General features: G+C 42.0%; 1 protein-coding gene across 8 annotated transcripts in view; it reads right to left on the bottom strand.

Annotated features, from left to right (window-relative positions):
- The window catches only part of TBK1 (TANK binding kinase 1), a 192,797-nt gene that overhangs the window by 161,533 nt on the left and 7,120 nt on the right, over positions 1-24,144 (bottom strand). For all 8 annotated transcript variants that reach the window (XR_005556528.1, XR_005556525.1, XR_005556526.1 and 5 more), the window contains 9 exons: positions 22,933-23,062; positions 19,480-19,661; positions 18,594-18,754; positions 13,129-13,239; positions 4,692-4,871; positions 4,351-4,547; positions 2,896-2,954; positions 2,095-2,186; positions 162-263 (listed from right to left, as the gene is read on the bottom strand). Coding sequence is in view for 2 of the 8 variants with exons in the window: in XM_039342197.1 (XP_039198131.1) it covers positions 162-263; positions 2,095-2,186; positions 2,896-2,954; positions 4,351-4,547; positions 4,692-4,871; positions 13,129-13,239; positions 18,594-18,754; positions 19,480-19,661; positions 22,933-23,062 (1,214 nt within the window). In the remaining 6 variants the exon portion in view is untranslated. The remainder of the gene's footprint in view (positions 1-161; positions 264-2,094; positions 2,187-2,895; positions 2,955-4,350; positions 4,548-4,691; positions 4,872-13,128; positions 13,240-18,593; positions 18,755-19,479; positions 19,662-22,932; positions 23,063-24,144) is intronic.

Below are 24,144 nucleotides of genomic sequence, written 5' to 3' on the forward strand. Positions count from 1 at the left end.
TGGCATCCTTGAACCCTTCCAACCATACAATTCTGGGATATTACACTGATTTTATAATCAGTTAGCTAGTACTGCACTTATGTGGTGAAGAGTAGCACTTCAGTTTTCTTGCTTTAAAAAAATAAACTGCCATGTAGATGAATTCTCCCTAAAATACTCACATTTTCATAGCTTTTTCTGTATTTCTATTGCAACATTCCAGCTTGATAACAACCTCTGTCTTTTTGTGGAATGTTTCATTATATTCTTCTTTGATGATTTCACTAGAAAACATAGCAACTGAATCAATAGACACAGAGATGAAAGCATCATGAACTTTTTTCTTGGTCTTATGAAAAAATTAAAATGCCTATCACCAGTCTCCAGAGGAGGAGGGAGTGAGGAATTAAAAGAATACAACAAACACAAAGTGACCTGGGTAATCTAGTACAATCTCCTGCTCAGTAAGATTGGAGCTAAAGGGATGTCCGATTACTGTATGACATCTCCGTTGTACTATTCTATTACTACTCTTAAGTTTTATTACTTAACCATTCTTAATATCAGGACATTCTTTTGAATATTCAGCTTGAGTTTCCTTTCAGTTTTAATTAGTTGAAACAATCCCAGATTCAAGAAAGAACAAATGTATCACTTTTCATATATGACATATATTTGGATTTTTGCAGACTGCTGTACTCCCGCCATAAGTCTTTAAGAATTGTGAATTTTGAACACTGAAGTATACTACCATTATCAGTTCAAGCCATTATATTCCTCATTAATTTTTTTCTCTGATCCTCAAATGCAACAATTTACCAGAACATTCAATCAGCTTTTTCAGTCCGCCCCAAAAAGAAATGTGAAAGATATTTTTGATTTGCCTAATTTTAATATACTAAAGTAATAAGCTCCAGTACTATTGATGTAATTAGGAACATTCAAATTGAAAATATTAAATATAGCACAAGAATCGTTATTCTGCATCTATATTACACCAACTATTTTAATATTTTATATTGTGAGATAAATATATGTTCTGACAATATATATATATATATTAATTTTAAAGGTTAAATCAGTTATGAAGAGGGATATTTGAGGCTGTATGTCCACAGTGAATGGAGCAAAAGTCCCAAATTCCTTCCTTTATGCCCATGCACAGAAGCTATCAAAGAAGCCCATTCTTCAATTCTGCAGGAAGCTAAAGAAGAACTAATTCTTGGGGAACTGTCACTTAAAATCCCTTCAGATGCCTTGAGAAGAAGCCTCCTGATTGAATAATTTTACTTTCCTTCATCTTTCTCATTAGGAATAGAAAAAAGAATGCATATTGCTGTGAGCCTAGAACTTAACAGTGGGTTGAAAGAAATATGCTCAGGATTGAATCTTTAATCTCTAAACTTTATAAATATATATGGAATCTGATAGTTATTAGCAGGTATTTGATTTGTTTGTTTCCTTTCATCAGGAAAATTTAATCAATATCAATTCCACCTACTTCGTATGAAGTAGTATCATCCATTATTGCACCTGTTTGGTTACAACTGGATGAATAGTGCACATAATTCTTTATTACAATATTTCTACGTCTTCCAAAGTGTTCGTGACTCAGCTGATTATATAATCATAAAATATAATCAAATACAATAGAAACTTAGAAGCAACTCAGAACCACTGTCAAATCCTATAGAATATTAGAATGGAGTTTTCACAGCTTTGCGAAATGCATGCAAGGTGGGGGCTCTCCTTGTCTCAGAGAGTAATTTGGGCCCTCATTCCCTTAAACTCTGGTTGGGTAGAGATCCAAAACAGCCTTTTGAGGGACAAATAGAGCATGTTGATTTTGATACAGAAAGATAATCTTGCAAGTACATGGGCATGGCATCATATAATCTTTAACAATTAAAATAAGCATTTTGAAATAGGCTACTGACTTAACCAGGGTTTCACACAGTCACTGAAAAACACACATTGAATATTTATTCATTTATTTGAATGTATTAGCCATCAATGGACTCTTCCCATACCTCCAACTCTTACTTAATTATTCAGAGTCAGAGCTGTTACCTGCAGGAATGACAATGAGCACAGTTCATCAATAGCATCACTCACATTAGCCATCTGATTCCTTTTCGCATGAGCTCTTGATAAAGCAGTAAAGCTTGGGCAATTCTACAGGCATAACATACAACTCCTGTTACTACCTGTAAGAAAAAAACAAATAAAATGCATTGGTGAATAATTTGCTACAGTAATTTTATTAATAGGGTAATGTAATATTTGGGATGAAATAAGATCACAAGGTAAATGGGAATATAATCCACTAAACCAAATACCAAGCATAAATAAATATCAGTTAAGTTTCTGTATTAAGTTAGAAAGTTGTAATACAAGCTCTGCAAAAAGCAAAAAGTAAACATAACTTGAAGACTATGTATATTACTAAAATGAGTGGTAATAGATCAAAGAAGTTCAGATTAAGGTATAAGGCAAGCAAATTCTTATTATATCATCATTAAAGTTTTTTAAAGAATCATTACTAAAATTACTACTTATACAATTCTACCCTATATTATCTGCATTTAATAACATTAATTTATTTCCCTCCTATACATCCTAAATGTAGCTGTCCTTGTTTGTCTCACTTAGTTGCAGGATCTGCTTACTTTGCATTGCGCTCACCTAGTTCTTACAGTGAAGTATTTAAAAAGCATGATTCAGCAGGAACTTTTGTTTGTCACATTGATAAGGGCTGAGAAGGAATGCCTGCTCCCCAGTGACCCAACTGGGTTTCATGCTTAAGGGAGAACTAAAACCTGGATCTCCCCATTCCCAGCCCAGCAACATCAACACCACACTGGCTCTGAAGTATTCATTCTTATACATGTAATTATAATTAATTGAGATACTTACTTTCGCCATACTTGCATCACTATCCAAGTCATAACGTTGATGAACCTTAGGAAGCAAAACTGCAATAGGACAGAAGGTTAAAAAAGAAAATTAAAAATTACAGTCAGAGTGATTTGGGGAAAGAATGAATTCATTATAAGTAGAATATATTTTTCTAACTAATCCTCTTATAACTATGTAATTTGTTAAAGAAAATCTTATGGTGAAAAGCCATTTCTTTGTCAACAGAAATGTCCCTATTATTATAAGTTCTACCTTATTTGTAAAGTTCATTTACATTCTATTAAGTAATACTGTTACATTTCAAATTGAATGTGTGGTAAGGAGTTGCCTCAGGATATTGTATCTGTCAAAATTTGTAAGATGGAAGGTACAGTGTCACAAAGCATATGCTATCACTTTTGTATATATATGTAACAGAACTGAGATACTAAAACAGTGGTGCCGAACCTATGGCACAGGTGCCAGAGGCGGCACTCAGAGCCCTCTGTGGGCACGTGCGCCATCACCCCAATCCTAGGACTTCAGCTGGGTTTTATAAAACCTTTTTGCTTTATGCCTCCGCCGCTGTGTACCCAAAATAAAAGTTCAATCAGTCAGTCAATTTCAACTTCTCGCGGGGAAAAAAAGATCTTGCAAAGTTGGAATTGATTGATTGAACTTTTTAGTCCCACCCAGTCTGATGTTACCCCCACAACCACGCCCACCCAATGGGCCATACCCACCCAGCACCCGATCATGTATAAGTGGGTTTTGGGTTGCAGTTTGGGCACTCGGTCTCTAAAAGGTTCGCCATCCCTGTACTAGAGGAATAGGGCTTGATCAGAAGACAGCACTTACCTTCTTGCCATTTTGATCACAAATAATGCCCCTTTTGCTTATTTTATGTAATTTCTGCTTTTTACTGTAGCATTGTGCTGTATTTTCAGAACTGTTTATTTTTTATTTTAAAAATTTTCTGAATTGTACCATAAAGCAAAATAAATATTAAGAATCCTTTTTGAAATGTATGAAGATGGAACATTGTACCAATTCAGAACTACACAATTTCTCAAATGAAATGAAAAACTCATTGCTATTTCAATAATTAATTTACAGTGAAAAATGTGTAATTTTGATTACACATGTAATCCTATAAATAAAATAGAATTTTGAGTTAGGATACATTCCAAATAAACTTGAATTAAAATTTTGCCCACATCAGATGGGCCTGAGTGGACTCTGACTTATCTCAATAAAAGTTAGATAGGATTGGATGTGGCTATTACTTAAGAATACATTGATGCAATATATTGGGATACAACAGTAAAAAAAAAAAGTCTTATTTTATTATTATTTAAATAATAATTGCTACAGTCATATATAAAATAGTATAGCTTTTAAGAGTTACACATTTAATAAAACTAAAATATGTTAATGCTTAAGTTTTAATAAAAAATAAGAATTCCATCATACTTTCTTCATAAAGTAATCCTATGACGTTTACAGCTTCTCTGCTTACTACAATTATAGGATTTTCCTCTGTGGCTTTAGGGAAAACTTGTGCCAGTCTGCTAGGTTCTAGTACTAAACGCCGGCCTTCATATACCAATTCTTGATTGTGTGAAGGTATTTTCGTCTGTTTGTAGACAAGTTCATTAAATACGGTAGTACTGTTAAAAGGGGGGAAAAACACATGTAAGAAAGAACTCTCAATCCATTAAAACAGCCAGAGGTAAGAGGGGAAAAAATCTATTTAAAGGCAAACAAATCATAGACCTAGTTGACTTATGAAAATAAATTATAGAAACACTTACTTATTATGATTGTGAATATAAATTTTGTGTGCAGTCATTTGTTGAAGAGAGAAGACATGAATAATTATCCGATGAAGTATGTCACTCGTCTCTGCAAAAAACTGATCAAATCCCCAACACTTTTCTTGATCCGCTTCAAGAATATTCGCAAGGACAGGTGTAAGCAGCACCTGCAATCCCCTAAAAGGTTACATAGAAAACAAATATTATATTGGATAAAGTATGATGGCATTCTTTCTGTTTCAGCCAAACTTAAATATACTATTTTTTATTATATAAGTAGTCCTTAATTTACGACCATAATTGAGCCCAAAATTTCAGTTGCTAAGCGAGACAGTTAAGTAAATTTTGCCCCATTTTACAAGCTTTCTTGCTAGTTGTTAAGTGAATCACTGCAGTTGATAAGTTAGTAACACAGGTAATAAGTGAATCTGGCTTCCCCACTGATTTTGCTTGTCAAAAGGTTGCAAAAGTTGATTACATGACCTCGGCACACTGCAACTGTCATAAATATATGCCAGTTGCCAAGTGTCCAAATTTTGATCATGTGATCATGAGTCTTAAGTGTGAAAAATGGTCATAAGTCACTTTTTTCAGTGCCGCTGTAACTTCAAACGGTCACTAAATGAATGGTTGGAAGTCATAGTAATCTATACCTGAGCATTCTACTCAAATGCTCAGAAAGTCTTCCTGGAATTATGAGCACATAAATTGCAATAATAAATATAAATTAATAAAATATTATCATGCAAAGACTTTTTTATATTCAAGCAATACAATTAAGTCGTACTACAAACTAGAATTTTATTTTCCACTTATAACTCAGCAATGCGGATTACTCAAAGAAAGGATTCTCAGTCATTTCAAATCCTGTGCATTATCTATTCCCCAAACTGCTAAAATCACACAAGATTTTTTTCAGATTCACATGAGATTTGCTAGTCAGCTAACTAAAGTATGTAGGAAGCACATAGTAATGGGGGAGTTTAACTATCCTGACATCAACTGGGAGACAAACTCTGCACCAAGTGGAAGATCAATCAGATTCCTTGCAAACCTAGCAGACAACTTTGTCTCCCAAAAAGTAGAGAAGGGAACTAGGGGATTAGTCATTTTGGATCTAATTCTCACTAACAGAGATGAAATAATAGGTGTTGAAGCCACAGGAACCTTGGGAGGAAGTGATCATGCAATATTGGAATTCAGCATTATGGAAGCACAAGCAATAGAACACAGTCAAACTAGAGTCTTGGACTTTAAGAGAGCTAATTTCAATAAACTTAGAGAGGGCTTGGGAAGGATTCCATGGATGAGAATCCTCAAGGGGAAAACAATTCAAGAAAGCTTGGGAAATTTTGAAAAGTGAGATAATAAAAGCCCAGTCTAGCACAATACCAACAAAGAGGAAAAATAACAGCTCTCAAAAGAAACCAGCATAAAGAACTCTCTGATCAATTGAAAGATAAAAAGGACAAGTATAGAAAGTGGAAAGAGGGGCACATAACTAAGTCAGAATATCAGCAAATAGCCCGAGCGTGCAAAGATGAAGTGAGGAAAGCCAAGGCTCAAAATGAACTAAGGCTTGTGACCAAAGTCAAAAATAACAAAAAAAGCTTCTTTCAACATGTAAAAAACAAGAAAAAAGTGAAGGAAATGATTGGTCCATTAATGGGTGAAAGTGGCAAGAAGGTGACAAGCAACAGGGAGAAAGCAGAACTATTTAACTCGTTTTTTGCATCTGTCTATACACAAAGGGAAAAAACAGACCAACCTACCAAAAATAGTGCCATAAAAAACAGAATAGAAACACAAGTTAAGATAGACAAGAAAATGGTAAGTGAGCACCTGTCCAGACTAGACGAGGTCAAATCACCAGGACCAGATGGATTATACCCCAAGGTTCTCAAGGAACTGGCAGATGTGATCTCAGAACTATTGAACTATATTTTTCAAAGATCCTGGAGCACTGGGGAACTACCAGAGGACTGGAAAAGAGCTGATGTAGTTCCCATCTTCAAAAAAGGGGAAAAAATGGACCCAGGAAATTACAGACCTATCAGTCTGACCTCAATACCGGGGAAGATTCTAGAAAAGATAATCAAACAACGAATCAGCGAACACCTAGAGGCAAACAAAGTCATTACTAAAAGCCAACATGGGTTTGTCAAAAACAGATCATGCCAGACAAATCTTATTGGATTCTTTGACCAAGTGACAAAATTAGTGGATCAGAGGAATGCTGTGGATACTTGGACTTCAGTAAAACATTTGATAAAGTAGATCACAGCCTACTACTTGATAAGATAGAAAAATGTGGGTAAGATAGCATCACCACCAGATGGATCCGTAGCTGACTGACCGGCTGTACTCAGCGTGTGGTCCTCAATAGAACCGCATCTATATGGAGAGAAGTATTTAGTGGGGTGCCCCGGGGCTCTGTCCTGAGCCCAGTGCTCTTCAACATCTTCATCAACAATTGGGACAAGGGGATAAATGGGGAAATCATCAAATTTGCAACCAAACTGGTAGGAATAGCCAATACTCCAGAAGATAGGCTTAAGGTACAGGAGGATCTGGACAGACTTGAACACTGGGCGCTATCTAACAAAATGAAATGCAATGGTGAAAAAAGTAAGGTTCTACATTTAGGCAAGAAAAACCAAATGTACAGGTATAGTATAGGGGGTACCTTGCTCAATAGTAGTAACTGTAAGAGGGACCTCGAAATCCTAGTGGACAATCACTTAAATATGAGCCAACAGTTTGCTGCAGCTGCCAAAAAGGCCAACACAGTGCTAGGCTGCATTAACAGAGGGATAGAATCAAGTTCACGTGAAGTATTAATACCACTTTACAATGCCTTGGTAAGGCCACACTTGGAATACTGCATCCAGTTTTGGTCACCACGATGTAAAAAAGATGTTGAGACTCTAGAAAGAGTACAGAGAAGAGCAACAAAGATTATTAGGGGATTGAAGGCTAAAACATATAAGAAACGGCTGCTGGAACTGGGTATGTCTAGTTTAATGAAGAGAAGGACGAGGGGGGACATGATAGCAGTGTTCCAATATCTCAGGGGCTGCCACAAAGAAGAGGGAGTGAAGCTATTTTCCAAAGTGCCTGAAGGCAGGACAACAAGCAACGGATGGAAACTAATCAAGGAGAGAAGCAACTTCCTGACAGTTTGAACAATTAACCAGTGGAACAACCTGCCTCCAGAAGGGTGAATGCTCCAACACTGGAAGTTTTTAAGATGAGACTGGACAGCCATTTGTCTGAAATGGTATAAGGCAGGGCTTTTCAACCAGTGGTACGGGTACCACCTGTGGTACATTGGCACCTGGCAGGTGGTACGCGACCATCCTAGGAAAGTGGTAGCAGGGGAGGGGAATGAGCTGAACCAGTGGCAGCACCGCACAAGCTTGAACAAGAGATGGCTGGAGCTGCAGGACTGTCAGGGCTCAGCGGAAGCGCCAGGATCAGCGCCAGGCTCTAGCTGGAGCTCAGCGCTGATCCTGGCGCTTCTGTTGAACCCAGAAGAAGTGCCAATCAGCTGGAAAGCAGCACTGATCCTGGCGCTTCTGCTGAGCCCAGAAGAAGTGCCGATCAGCTGGAAAGCAGCACTGATCCTGTTGTTTCTGCTGAGCCCAGAAGAAGCGCTAATCAGCTGGAAAGCAGCACTGATCCTGGCACTTCCGCTGAGCCCAGGAAAAGCGCCGATCAGCTGGAATGTTGCAGCCTCTCCAGGGTCTTGTGATTTACATTCAGATGCTTGGCAAATGATTCATATTTATGACGGTCACAGTGTCCCAGGGTCATGTGAAGTGACCAAAACCTGCCGTAGATGGGGGGGGGAACCAAACACCCCCCCCACCCAATCCCCGCTGCCAATCCTCAACAGAAATGCTCACAACAATGGAAACCTCAGACAGGAGGAAGAGCGCGGCCGGGCGGGCAGGCAGATGTCTTGCTCGGCTGTGGCTTGGGGGGCATTTTTTCAGTGCCACTGCAACTTTGAACAGTCACTAAGTGAACTGTTGTAAGTGGAGGACTACCTGTACTTTATCACTTTTTTCTTTTCTTTTTTTTTTGGTCATCAAGTTTTTGACACCTTGCTAGGTGACTGGTGGTACTCGGATGTTGCCATATACTAAAAGTGGTACAATGAGTGAAAAGGTTGAAAAGCCCTGGTATAGTGTTTCCTGCCTGAGCAGGGGGTTGGACTAGATGACCTCGGTCTCTTCCAACTTTATTATTATTATTATTATTTTGGATCATCGCACAGTCAGCCACATGTTCAGACTGGATTTGGCATTTTGTCTACCTATCGAGTCCTTACCCAGGACCTGGGATAGGCAGATGTGGATGTTTGATGGTATTACAGATATCGTCGCAGGATGGAAGCAGTTCCTAATAAGGCCGCCTTTTGCAATTGACTAATAGCGAATTTGTCAATGCCAATGGTGTTCAAGTGGTGCTCCAGTTGTTTTGGGATTGCACCCAAGGAGCCTATGACTATTGGTACTACCCTTGCTTGCTTTTGCCACAGTCTTTCTATTTCTATTTGTAGGTTTTTGTATTTTGTTATCTTCTCCATTTCTTTCTCGTCTATTATTATTATTATTATCGATCATCGCACAGTCAGCCAGATGTTCAGACTGGATTTGGCATTTTGTCTACCTATCGAGTCCTTACCCAGGACCTGGGATAGGCAGATGTGGATGTTTGATGGTATTACAGATATCGTCGCAGGATGGAAGCAGTTCCTAATAAGGCCGCCTTTTGCAATTGACTAATAGCGAATTTGTCAATGCCAATGGTGTTCAAGTGGTGCTCCAGTTGTTTTGGGATTGCACCCAAGGAGCCTATGACTATTGGTACTACCCTTGCTTGCTTTTGCCACAGTCTTTCTATTTCTATTTGTAGGTCTTTGTATTTTGTTATCTTCTCCAGTTCTTTCTCTTCTATTCTGCTATCTCCAGGCACTGCCACGTCCACTATCCAGACTTTTTTGTCTTTCTTATCGACAATTGTTAAGTCTGGGGTGTTATGTTGCAGGTGCTTGTCTGTTTGAATTCTGAAGTCCCAGAGCAGTTTAATTTTATCATTTTCTATGACTTTCTCTATTTTATGATCCCACCAGTTTTTGCTTACAGGCAAATGATATTTTTTGCAGATCTTCCAATGCACCATTGTTGCTACTTTGTCATGCCGCTGCTTGTAATCAGTCTGTGCAATCTTCTTGCAACAGCTTACCAAGTGGTCCACTGTTTCTTCAGCTTCTTTGCATAGGCGGCACTTACTGTCTGTTGCTGTCTTCTCAATTTTGACTTTGTATGCATTTGTCCTTAAGGCTTGGTCTTGTGCAGCCAGAATTAGTCCCTCGGTCTCTTTCTTCAATTTTCCTGCTCTTAGCCATTGCCAGGTTTTATTGTTATCTGCTTTCCCAGCTATTTTTTTCATGTATTGGCCATGTAGTGCTTTGTCTTCCCATGCCTCTATTCTGTTCTTCATTTGGTCTTTCTTGTAGGCCAGTTTGGTCTCTCCAGTAGTTAGTAAGCCTTCCTGATATACTAATTTCAGTGCATCTTCATCATTGTTCTTCAGATATTCTTCCAAAGCCATTTTTTCTTCTTCAACCATCTGATGTACTTGTAGCATTCCACGCCCACCTATTTGCCTTGGTAGATAAAGTCTATCAATGTCACTGCGTGGATGAAGGGCATGATTCATTGTCATTATTTTTCTGGTCTGCCTATCCATTGCTTTTAGTTCTGCTTGAGTCCAGTCCACTATTCCAGCTGTGTACCTAATGACTGGGATTGCCCAGGTGTTGATTGCCTTTATGGTATTTCCTCCATTGAGTTTGGATTTTAAGATCTTCTTCACTCTCTTGATGTATTCACCTCTAATCTTTTTCTTGACTTCAGTGTGCTTGATGTTGTCAGCTTGAAGGATACCCAAGTATTTGTAGTACTCTTCCTCATCCAGACTCTTAATGTTATTTTCGTGGGGCATCTTGATTCCTTCAGTTTTCATATTTTTCCTTGTTTGATAGTAAGTGTGGCACATTTGTCCAAGCCAAACTCCATTACAATATCTTGGCTATATATACGGACAGTGTTGAGCAGCGATTCTATTTCAGATGATGTTTTTCCATACAGCTTCAGATCATCCATATAAAGGAGGTGGGATAGTCTGGCAGATGTTTTTGATGTTTGATAGCCATGTCCTGAGTTATTCAGTATTGTTGACAGAGGAAACAGTGCAATAACAAATAGTAATGGTGATAATGAATCTCCTTGAAATATTCCTCTCTTGATATTAACCTCTCCCAGCCTCTCACCATTGATCTGCAACTGTGTCTTCCATTGTGCCATCGATCTTTGCACAAATTTTCTGATGTTTCTACTGACTCCTGTTATTTCTAGGCACTTTATTATCCAATCATGTGGCAGAGAGTCAAATGCCTTTTTGTAGTCAATCCATGCCACATTCAGGTTGGTCTTCCTTCTCTTGCAGTTTTCCAAGATCATTTTGTCTATTAGGAGTTGATCTTTTGTTCCTCTGCTATTGGGGCGGTTTCCTTTCTGCTCAGGTGGAAAGAGATTGTTTTCAACTAGATGCTGTTGTACTGCATCAGCTACTACACCAGTTAGTAATTTGAAAGTTGTTGGTAAGCAGGTAATTGGCCTGTAGTTACCTGGTGTTGCCCCTTTTGCTGGATTTTTCATTATTAGGTAGGTTTTCCCAGTTGTTAGCCACTTTTCAATTTCTCCTCCTTGTAGTATATTGTTGAACTGTTTGGCAATGAGTGGGTGTATAACAGTTAGATGTTTCAACCAAAACCCATGCAGTTCATCTTCACCTGGTGCTGACCAATTTTTGATTTTCTTTGCTCTTTTTTCTACCATTTTTGTTGTTATTACTAGTTCTTTCATTTCAACTTCTGTTTTATTTGCATCCACCTCTTTTAACCAAGCCGCATCCTTGTTGTATTTCTTTGGGTTATCCCATATCTGCTTCCAGAACTGCACTGTTTCTTCCTTGTCAGGTACTGACTGATTCTTTGCAGTTTCTCCATTGATGGATTGGTAGAAACGTTTCTGATTGGATTGAAATTGGAGGTTCTGCCTATAGTTTGCAATTCGAGCTTCATATCTACTGATTTTCCTGGCTATAGCTGTTATTTGTTGCTTTATTATTTCCAGTGCTTCCTTGATCTTCCTTGTTTCTAAGTGGTATTTCTTGATTAGGTATTCTTTGGTCTTCTTGTTCTTCAGCTTCTTTTCTTTCATCTGTTCTAGCTTGCTTGCATGTGATCTTAACTTGCTGATCTTATTTTCTAGTCTAACCTTCCATTTTTCTGGTGCACTGTTTGTTTGTTTTTCTTCTTTGTTGATTTTGCATCCCAGGTATTCTGTTATAACTGCAGCTGTGCTGTACATTAGTTGGTTTGTTTCTTGCAATGAATTGGTGCTTATACTTGATATTGCAATATTTGCATCTTTTAATGCTTGTGCTAGCTGTTTCTTTGGAACAAGCTTCAATGCAGGTAGCCTTATTCTGTTGTTTTTGTGCTGTTCTAGATGCTCAGTTATTCTTTGTTTCAATTCTTTTATTTCTTTAGTTAGAGGGTTTTGTTCTTCCTGAGGTAGAGGTGCCTGGTTTCCAAATGAGAACAGTTGTATATCTCTGCTAGATTCCTTCACTGCCAACTCCCCCTGGTTTGCCTCTACATTCTGAATTACTTCTGGTAAGGCTTTGATTTCTTTGCCCTGGGTAAACCTTTGCAGTTCGTCCAATTCTGTTTCTGTGAATATTTTATTTCGTGTTATAAATCGGCGTTGATCTGCTAGTCTCTGTTCTGTTATTTCTGATTCTGGATGTTGTTCTTTCCAGAACTGGTGCATTCGTTTTAGATATCCTCTTCTTGTTGGACTTGATCTGTAGTAACAGATCATTATTTCTTTGTTTTCCATCACTGTGTATCTGCGACGGGTAAACACCTTTTCTTCCAGTAGTTCTGCAGCTGCTGGCCCTGGTTGCTCAGCCAACAGTCCTGAGTCCTGTAACCCATTTTTCACCAGATATCCAGGAACTCCAATATCTAGTGCGGACCTTGTTAACCCGGGCGACGTCCGAGCCGGTATGGCATTCTGAAATTTACGTCTCACCATATTTTTTATGGGAGAGACACTCTTTGTCTGACTCCTCTGATGAGACCTGTCCAGTATGGTTGAACCTCTAGCATAGCTCTCATCTTCCTCAGAGTACACAAGCCCCACAACCACGTCAAGGTAGTGCCCACTATTATTATTATTATTATTATTATTATTATTATTATTATTATTATTATTATTATTATTATTATCTTATGAGACATAGGAATCAACATTAAATTATGTAAGCAAATCAATGGTTTGACAAAACTTACTTAGAAAGACTACAGGAAACAGGCATATCACGACTCCATTCAATGGGACCATTTTCTGCTTTCTGTACTCCAGATATTGCACCAGAAGGTTTTCCAGTTATAATTTTATACCTTTGAGATATAAGAAATACCATAATCAGCAAACATACTCTATAATCAAAGTATGTAATAGTAATGTGAATTACAAAGCAATTTTAGGCAGCTTTCTAATTCAGAACAACTAATTACATTTCTAAAGAAGTGACATTTTAATTGTTATTGAACCATTTACCAACTATAACAGGAAACAGTTTTTAACTGTATAAATTTGGAACCATTAAAAATTTGAATTAAGTGTTTTTCTTGAAAATTAAAAAAGCTTTTAAAAGTTAATTTTTTCAACAGATTTATATATACAGATAGTGAAACAGGTATCTATGAGACATTACAATGGCAATAATGTTTCTATAGTGCAGGGCTTTTCAACCAGTGGTACGGGTACCACCTCTGGTACATTGGCACCTGGCAGGTGGTACGCGACTATCCTAGAAATGTGGTAGCGGGGGAGGGGAATGAGCTGAACTGGTGGCAGCACCGCACAAGCCTGAGCGAGAGATGGCTGGAGGTGCAGGGCTGTAAGGGCTCAGTGGAAGCGCCAGGATCAGTGCTGCTTTCCAGCTGATCAGCGATTCTTCAGGACTGTCAGAACGCAGTGGAAGCATCAGGATCAGCGCCAGGCTCCAGCTGGAGCTTGGTGCTGATCCTGGTGCTTCTGCTGAGCCCAGAAGAAGCACCAATCAGCTGGAAAGCAGGATTGATCCTGGTGCTTCTGCTGAGCCCAGAAGAAGCAGTGATCAGCTGGAATGTTGCAGCATCTCCAGGGTCTTGTGATTTACATTCAGATATTTGGCAACTGATTCATATTTATGACAGTCACAGTGTCCCAGCAGATGGGAATAAAAACCAAACCCCCCCCACCCCCGCTGCAAATCAACAGAAATGCTCACAACAATGGAAACCTCGGACAGGAGGAAGAGCGCGGCCGGGCGGGCAGGCAGGTGTCTTGCTCGGCTGTGGCTTGGGAAGCACTTTTTTCAGTGCCACTGTAACTTCGAACAGTCACTAAGCGAACTGTTGTAAGTCGAGGACTACCTGTACTTTATTACTTTTTTCCTTTTTTTTTTGGTCATCAAGTTTTTGACACCTTGCTAGGTGACTGGTGGTACTCGGATGTTGCCATATCCTAAAAGTGGTACAATGGGTGAAAAGGTTGAAAAGCCCTTCCATAGTGGATTATAGCCAGTAATGATAGAGATCTTTCTATTTATAATGTGCACAGAGATCCATTAAAACAGGGGTCCCCAACCTTTCTGGGGAGGGGCAGGCACCTTTATGTGCTATGTGCACACATGCAAATGTGCTGTGTGTGTGTGCGCGCACAAAAAGGGCCATGAGCATGCGTACTCCGTAAATGGGGCTGGTACGCTGGCTCACAGCTTGGCTAGTGCTGGCGTGTGGCTTGCAGCTTGGCTAGCGCTGGCGAGAATCTCATGACTCAGCTAGCGCCGGCTCACAACTCGGCTAGCACCAGCACCAGGCTTCTGGCTCGGCTAGCTCCGGCGAGAGGCTTGCGGCTTGGCTAGCCCCCCAGTGCAACAAGGGTGAGTGCGTGCACATAGCCAGCCACTCACGTGGCCTGGTGGCCAAGAGACCATGGCCAGGTAGTGTTCTGTGGCCCATTGGTTGGGGAGCTCTGCATTAAAAGGAAGGGAAGAGATAATCTCTACCGATTTCTTTTTCATCTGCAGCCCCCACATCATGTCCTGTTCCATTCCATACCTGCTTATATGGGACTAAGGAATCGGTAAAAATCAGATCCATTTTTCATTCTTGTAATGGAAACATTTTGTAAGTAGAATTCCATTTGTAAAAAATGAGGATCCAACTGAGGATCATTTGTTTGCCTCAGTCATCTATATAAAGCGCTGAAACAACATGAACAGTCACGCAGAGAATCAGAGAGAACAAACCGTCAACTACCTCCCTTCCGGATGAGTAGGAGGATAAAAGATCTGGGTCCCTTACCTATGGAATGGTAGGGTGTCACAATGAGTGGAGATATGGAAGTACAAATGGGACCCATCACAAGATCAAGGGAAAGACAGCAGACCAACGTGACTGGTGTCATGCACACAGCGGGAGAACTACCAACTGGTGCGGCTGCGCAGCTTGCAGATGGCATGGCCGGGTGGGACAACAGGAGTAATCCGGCAACAATGCCAGATAGCAGCGTACTGCAGGATGGACGTGACTGCCAGGCGGGAGGGAAAACAGCAAAACCAAAGCAGATGCCGGCCAGCGCAGCAGAACCAGGATCGATACAGTTAACTATGGTAAAGCGAGGGGCGGGTAGACCTGTGACATGCTCGACAACTAGATTGTTAACATCTAACCAGCTATAAGAACAAGCGCCTCCAGATACTAGCTCACATTTTGATGTCAACAGTGGTTTGACGAAAGCTTAATTATTAATAAAAGTTTTTTGTTCCAGAGATCAAGTGGTTTTAGATTTTATATATATGTATATATATATGTATACGTATATCCAAATTTCTTTTTTGTTGAAAAAGAGTTAAATGGAAGACTAGAATAGCTATTTCGAGCTTATTTTGCTCTCATCAACTAGCCATACCCTCTATGGCAGTGGCTCTCAACCTTCCTAATGCTGTGACCCTTTAATACAGTTCCTCATGTTGTGGTGACCCCCAACCCCACTTCCAGCTGGCTGGGGGGGGGGGCAGGAAGGCCGCTCTGCTGGCTCCGCCCAGCCTGATTGGAAAAGCGCCAATCTCCCTTTCTTTCCTTTGTCTCTCTTTTCTCTTTCTCTTTCCTTTCTTTTCCTGTTTCTCTTTCCTCTTTCTCTCTTTCCTCCCTTTCTTTCTTTCCTTTCTTTTCCTGTTTCTCTTTCCTCTCCTTCTCTTTCCTCTCTCTTCTCTCTCCCTTTTTCCTCTTTCCCTTTCCTTTTTCTTTCCTCTCCCCGTTTCTCTTTCCTCTCTCTCTCTCTCCCTCTCTTTCTGTTTCCTCCCTTTCTCTTTCTCTCTTCCCCCCTTCTCTTTCTCTCTCTCTTTCCTCTCTCTTTTCCTGTTTCTCTCTCTTTCCTCTATTTCTCTCTCTCTCTCTTATGGCAGCATCGTCGGGGGTCCCCGCCGCCCCAGGCCCGGCCTCCACCACGTCCTCAGCTGAACGGGCAGGGAGGGGGAGCAGGACGAGAGGCAGTGGCTGCAGCGGCCACTGCTGCATCGTCAGGGGTCCCCGTCACCCCCGCCCCGGCTGCCGCCCCACCTCCATCAATGGAGCCGCAGTGGGGGCTGGTGCCACGCAGCCCGCCAGCCCGGCTGCTCCCCCTAGGCACCCCTCTTCCTCCCAGCGCCCACCCGAGCCACCTTGGGGGCAGCAGGAGGAACGAGAGAAGGGTGAGAAAACCGCCGCCGCCGCCCCAGCCAGGACTCCGCGCTGCCTGGCCTCATCCTCCGCCCATCCGATGGAGCCGCGGTGGGGGCTGGTGCCGTACGGTCCCTGCCAGCCCCTCCGCCAGCCCAGCTGCTCTCCCCCAGGCAAGCAGCGCCCCAGTGCCCGCCCGAGCCGCCTTGGGGGCAGCAGGAGGAAGAAGGGGAGGAGGAAGAGGAGGGCAAGGAAGCCGCTGCCAGCGCTGGGCCCCAGGAGGCTGCTCTCCTCTCCTACCTTTGCTGAATCTCCTTCTTCCTTCCCGGCAGCCTGGACTCCGGCGTGCCTTCCTGGCCAGGGGGTCCAATGGTCGGGCTGGCTGGAGATTGCAGGGGCTGGTCTCCCTTGGCCGCGGCTTGCGGGAGGGCTGGCCCGCTCAGTGGAGCCTCCAGCGGGCCGCTCCCAGCAGGGATCCTGGGGCTTCCCTGGGTGGCTCCACGGCCACGAGGCCCTGGCCGCGCTTCTCCCAGGGGGTGGGGCACCTGGGCGCAAGGCCAATCAGGAGCCCTGCAGGAGGTAAGTCTGCCTGAGAGAGAGATAGAAGGGAAGCGAAAGTGCCTCTCTGTCTCTCTCTCTCTGCAAATGGTGGAGGAGGCCATGCGGAGAAGGATGCGGAGCAGTGTCTCGGTTCCTAAGATCATTGGAAATATGTGTTATCCAATGGTCTTAGGCGACCCCTGTGAAAGGGCCGTTCAACCCCCAAAAGGGTCGTGACCCACAGGTTGAGAACCGCTGCTCTATGGGATTCGAACCAGGGCAGCCTGCATGCTGGTTCAAATCCCACAGAGGGTCTGGCTAGCTCAGTGGTTCTCAACCTGTGGGTTGGGACCCCATTTGGTTGGGCGACCATTTCACAGGGGTCGCCAAACAACGCAGTCTGCCATTTTTTTCCCCCTTTTCCTTAGCTGTGCTACTCCCTTTTATTCTATTGACTTTTGAAAGCCAATAGAATAGACTCTCTTGAATAGAATCTAATTCTATTGGCTTTCAAAAGCCAATAGGAATTGTCCAGGCTGTCTCTGCCCTGCTGAGCCTGCCAAAAGTCCCATTCTGCAAACGGTGCTGCAAGTTGTCTGCAGCGAAGGTGAGCTGCCTGGAAGCTTCCACCCCTCCCTGCTGAGCAACTACTAAAAATGTAAGTAAAAAAGGGCCAGGGGTGGGAGGTGGGAGGCCGACGGGCGCAGGGAGGGTTGCTGGCACGCGTGGGGCCCGGCGAGTGCCTTACCTCCCTTGGGCTGGGCCAGCTGGTGGCCCAGCTGGTGGTCGGCCTGCGCTGTCTCTGCCGCTTGCCAGCTACGCCTCGGCCGGCGCAGGGGGCGGCACCACACATGTGCGGCGCTCCCGGGCAGTGAAAGTCCTCGACTTACGACCGGTTGGGTAGTCCTCGACTTACGACTGGTTGGATAGTCCTCGAATTACGACCGGTTGGGGGTCGCGACATTAAAAAGGTTGAGAACCACTGGGCTAGCTGATGAGAGCAAAATAAGCTTGAAATAGCTATTCTAGTCTCCCATTTAATTCTTTAACTCTTTGTCAACAAAAAAGAAATTTGGATTTGTAATGTATCGCAGTAACGACTTGAGCCTGCTTAACACCCCTAGTTTGGGGGGGGGGCTGCAAGGCAAAAGTGATTATAAGTAGAACTGCAGTATAGCAATCAAAATACCAAGGTGCATCAATCAGACTGGTCTGTCCAAAAAAAACTTTCTGTATATGTTTGTGTGTGTGTGTGTGTGTGTGTGCGCGCGTGTGTGTGTTATGTATGCAACAGAAATTCATTTTTAATGTGTGCCAGTGTGCCCTCAGTAAAAAAATGACAATAAAGGTTATTTTATCTATCTTATCTTAATATTGTAAGAATACAAGAATGTAATAGAATCCCCAAAGAAAATGTTTCTAGAAATTGTCTACTTTTTTCTCAAATTTCATGTAGACAATTTAGTTGGTAGTTGGTGACAGAACATTTCTTCTGAATTACCTACATCACTTCCTTATTTCTACGTGGCCCTTCAAAAGGTCGAAATGGTAGACTTCCAGTTGCAGCATGATAAAAAGTCACTCCAATGCTCCACAGGTCAACTGTTGCTCCATACTTTTTTTGGTGGTCCTTCCGCAATACTGCTCGCTCATACATGTCAGGATGCTTGGGTACAAAGAGGGAAACAATATACGATATAAAAACTCTGTGGATATATTACAGAGAGCACCAGAGGCCATAGCTTTCTAGATACTATTTTCTGTAAAACAGTATAAAATTCTACTGGGTGAAATTCTACAGGTTTGAGTATTTTATTTCACATAAATGAATTAATAGCAGAATACAAATTAAATAAAGCAAACAAGATTTGCCATAAACAGAAGCTACTGACTGTTATATAAAATCACCAACTTACTCTGAAAGACGTTTTCTAAACTAAAACAAACTCTAATATGAACAAAGTTACCAGTGTATATCTTTAGCAGCAGTTATCTTGTCAAAAGGAGGAATAATTAAAATAAATTTGTTCACATTAATTTTTAATTTTCTTCTCTACATAAATGAAATGAGGGAGATTTTTTTAATGGGATACTTTTTTTGTAGAATGTTTGGTAGGCTTGTTTGGAGTTTCAGTTGTGATAAATTTTGTATAAAACACCTTTTTGATTGATCTGTGCATTTTAAAATATGATACTCAGGATGTGTGATTTGATCCCAGACTTTTAAAAACTGATATATAATTTGGTTTGCTTGTTGTTTGTGAATCATCTATTATACCATAGTATTATTTCAAACCAATAATTATGGTTTGTTTAATAAACTAAAATCTGTTTAATAAATTAAAATTTCTATTTAGGAGTCATTAGCAAAAGAAAAAACATTGCACTTACCAAATATTCTTCTGTTCCATAGAGAGAGACAAACTGTTCATCATCATCCAACTCCCTAGCAGCCCCAAAATCTGTTAGCTTATAAACTGATTGACCATCTTCACCTATAACACGCATGATATTGCCTGGTTTGATGTCACGATGCACTATTCCATTTTCTCGAAGATGGTTCATACCAGCCACTTAAATATAAACAATAAATTAAAAATAAATATCTGCAGATTACAAAGTTATGTAGGCTTGATAAGAAACATGGTACCATATTACAACTGTAGGATATTTGTATCTTATTTTCAATTATTTTATTTCAACATGAATAAATGCCAAGAAGGAAAACTTTGGTTTTGCAAGAGATTATAGCAAGCCAATTTGGGTTGTAAGACTTTTGCATATGATAAATATACAGTACAGACATTTTTACAATAAAATGAAAAATAAAGAAAGCATATAACAAGTAAACCAAGTTTTACAGACATCTAAACATCTTCAGCAGCCTTTCAAAGCAGAGAATTTCAAATCTAGATATTTTCAGAGTAGTCTTGCTCTTTTTTTATCGTACACTGAAAGTATCTTTTGGAGAGGAAGGTACCTGCCAGGACAAATTCCTGCAGTTTTCTTGAATTTTTATGGAAGTGGTTTTTCATTGCCTGTGTCTAGAATTGAGAGAATATGACTTGTCCAAGGTCACCCAGATGGCTTTGGGCCCAAGGCAGGACTAGAACACATGGTCTCTTGATTTTTATCCCAGAACATTAATCACTAAACAAACTGGTTCTCAAATATACTTCTAGTACTGTATAAACAGTGGTGGGATTTAGCTGGTTCGCACCAGCTTTTTTTTCTCATAGAACGCCCAGAATGGAGTGCTGGCACTTTTTTTGGATGGAACCTTGTAGGGTAGGCAAGGCGGGTTGTATGACATGTTTGAGTTCTGGCACCTTTTTTTTTTTTTTTACAAAAAAAGCACTCGGCAGAACCGATACCTAATGTATCTTGAGTTCGGCAAACCAGTTGTTAAAATGGCACTTGAAAAAAGCAGAGTCCGTGTGCGCATCTACCTCGCGCTTGCCCCACGTCCACCATGCTCTCCACAGCGCACTGCAGCTGATCTGAGGCTGCCGGCCAGGCACAGAAGCGCTGTCGAAAACAGTGGAGTCTGTGTGCACGCCTGCTATGCATTCACCTGTCATGTCGCGAGGATTGTCGTGCCGATCACACCGGTTCCACCACTCGTGGCAGGAAGCTGTAAGGCTTATTGCGCTGATTGTGCGCTGAGCCACAGAGCCTCATGCAGCAATCGGAGTCACTGGTGCAATTGGCACCCAACAGGAGGCACCTCCACCCTTGCCACAGCTCTGCGGCAGCCTGAATCCGGGACCTATGGAAACCCAGGAGGAGCCTGGCAGCAACTTGCCCACACTTTCCTTGATCCAGAGGGCTTGGAGCCGGGATGCCTCTGCCAATCAACAAGAAGCCGAGCCACAAGCGCCGCAGCAGCAGTCTAGCCAAAATTGGCACCACCAAAGCCGGCCTGGTGCCTAGCAGGAATCTGCACTGCCCACCTCCACCCATGTCTCTGCCTGCGTGCTCAGCCTGCTACCCCTGAATTCTAGCTGGGTGATCGATTTAGCGAAGACACAGGGGGGGGGGGATTGCTGCAGATTCCCCGTAAATGAGGAGCTGGCGAAGGAGGAAGGTGAGTGGCAGCCCCTGCAGCAAGAAGGACTGCCGAAAAGAGCAGTGTGTGACGGATGAGCGCATAGCAGGCACGCATGACTCCGCTGTTTTCAGTGGCTCTTCTTGCCGCTGGGGCTGCCGCTTGCTTCTTCCTTCACCAACTTCTTGTGCGTGAGGAGGAAGGCAATCGGCAGCCCCAGTGGCAAGAAGGGCCGCCGAAAACAGCGGAATCTGTGTGTGTGCCTGCTACAAACTCACCCGTCAGCCATGCTCTCCGCGCCTTGGATCAGCTATAGTGCGCCGTGGAGAGCATGGCTTATTTGGGCAAGGCAGGCACATACAGAGACTTCATTCTTTTCGGCAGCCCTTCTTGCCGCTGGGGCTGCTGACTGCCTGCCTTCTTCACCAACTTCTCATACACAGGGAATCTGCACCGCCCGTCATCCCCCCCGTCCCTTCGCTAAATCGATCACCCGGCTAGAAATGAGGTTTAGCGGGCTGAGCATGCAGGCAGAGGCACAGGGGGAGGTGGGCGGTGCAGACTCTCCGTGCATGAGACCGGGTTTTTTTTTCCCCTGCTGCCAGATTTTCACTGCCATACTGTTTAAGTTTCTTTAAAGTTTACTTGATGCAGAACGGGAAGGATCTGCATTCTGTATTAAGTAATCTTTAAAGAAACTTAAATAGTATGGCAACGAAAATCCGGCAGCGGGGAAAAAAACCCGGTGTTTTGAGATGCCAGACTGTCCTGCATTCATGCGCTTCCAATACCCTTGCTTGCTGCAAAGCCAAATTGGCGTCCTCGGGCCGCTCCTTCCAACCCATTTCCGAGCCAGTCCAAAAGCGAAGGGAATGTTCCCACCCCATCCAATCGCTTCAGAGCTTTGTTTCCAAAAACCCTTTGACAGGCTCTGGACAAACTGAGATCTAGGACTGAAAAAGCAGCAAGGGAGCAAGGAGAAAGTGGAAGAAGTCACTACCGAACTAGCGAGGCGTGACAGGTGTTGGGGTATGATAGGCCTGGCTGTGGAGGCCCTTTGGCACGGTAAGTGGGAAGATAGGGCAGCTGCCCCCCCCCACCTGCCTCGTTGCAGCACCCATTTCCCCCCCTGCAGAGAACAGGTTGTTAAATTATTTGAATCTCACCACTGTGTATAAACAACAAATCCTTCCAATCAGTTTTATGGAACAATAATGTCTCTTGCTGAGCTGATTAAGCTTTTGAGATCAGCAGTCTGATTTGGGCCCAGAATAATAATAATTTTGATTCCAATCATTTATCTGCCATATTTTGGACTAGCTGCATTTTTAGTCCATTCTTTAAAATGTAGTTCCAGATAGCATTCATTCTATCTAAATATATCTAACCTGGTCTGCATCAGCTTTGCCAAAAGAGGCCTACAACTGGTGCAACAAAATTAACGGAGTCAGAATGTACATGGCCACTGTGGGAACATGTTATTTGTAGTTTTACATATTACAGATAAACTTCTGTTACACAGCTTGGAAAATGTGCGCCCACTGCAGTTAAATGAAACTGTACTCAAATTGTTATTTTATAAATCAAGCATATTCTAATTAAGTTAAGTAGATGAATATTGAATGCCAAAAAATAAAATCATACACTAGACTACATAGTATATTTTAACTTTAGGCCCTTAGGTATTATTGGACCATAAATCCTAAAATGAAAATAATAATCAAAAGAATAATTGGAGGTTAAAAGTTGGAACAAGTACAATAAACATATATCTAATGATGTAACTGTCAACATACCAACATCTCTCAATACAATTAAAAATTCTGTTTCCGGCAATCCATAAGCATTAGATGGCTCTTCCAAAACTGTATATAAACTGCCACATGGACAAAATTCCATAACAAGGACTTTATGTCTAGAGGTTGTCTAGGGAAAAAAGTTTTAATTTATATTAAAGACTTTACAAAATCAGAAATACAGTGAAGTATATATTATGCCTTAGATTAATGAGCTAACCTATATCCAAATCTATAAGACTATTTATATAATTTAATTATGAACTGAAATGTAATTAATTTTATCATGTAATTCTGCACAAACAATATCAGAAAAGGCTTAGCATTACAAAACTTAGTGTCTCTGGCTCCTTTCGATCTTCTGAATTTGAGAAACTTTCAATTTTATTTCATATTATGATAGACTATCATGTTGTTTGAATCCAACCAAATTCTTATTGTTCTTAAGTAAGATTAATAAAAGAAAGTCAATGTAAAAATTTCATTTCCTTTCGTTAAGCAGTTTAGGGCAGGGGTCAGCAACCTGCGGCTCCAGAGCCGCATGCGACTCTTTCATCCCTCTGCTGTGGCGCCCAGTCCTCCGCCACCTAAAAAAAAAAAGTTCAATCAATCAATTCCAAGTTCTCACAAAAAAAAAAATGATCTCATGAAGTTGGAATTGATTGATTGAACTTTTTTCTAGTCCCACAAACAAAAGAAGTTTGTGGGACTGCCCACAAGCTTCTTTTGTTTGTAAGACTGCACATGGTAATGGAGTAAGTGATGGAGGACCGCGTCGGAGCTGGAAAGAAGGTGCTGTGTGGGTCTGATTGGGGGTGCAGGGGGGTGTTCTGCCAAACATCTTGTATGGAGCTGGGGAAATGGGCCGGGTGGGGGGAGCTGCCAATTCTGCTGCCATGAGCCTTGGCAGATCCCTGCCAGTGGCCATGATCCCCCCAGCCAGCCAGCCAGCATCGCCTGACCTACCCCTCAACTGGCCGGCCAGCTGGCACAGAACCTCACCGCTCTTCTCCTCCTTGTTCTGCTCCCCACTCTACTCCATCCGAGTTGAAGAAAGTGGAGGCGCAGCAGCGGGATTTCTCCCAATAAAGTGGGCACACACGAGTGAGCAGCGCACCCGGCTCTTATTGTTTGAGACCAATCTTCCTGCTGCACCTCTTCTTTCTTCAATACAGATGGAGCCGAGGAGCCGCTGGGGGCCTCTTGAGTGGG

This window comes from Crotalus tigris, unplaced genomic scaffold (assembly GCF_016545835.1).
Source record: "Crotalus tigris isolate CLP2741 ecotype Arizona unplaced genomic scaffold, ASM1654583v1 scf7180000017775.1145084777:2100578, whole genome shotgun sequence".
NCBI lineage: Eukaryota > Metazoa > Chordata > Lepidosauria > Squamata > Viperidae > Crotalus > Crotalus tigris.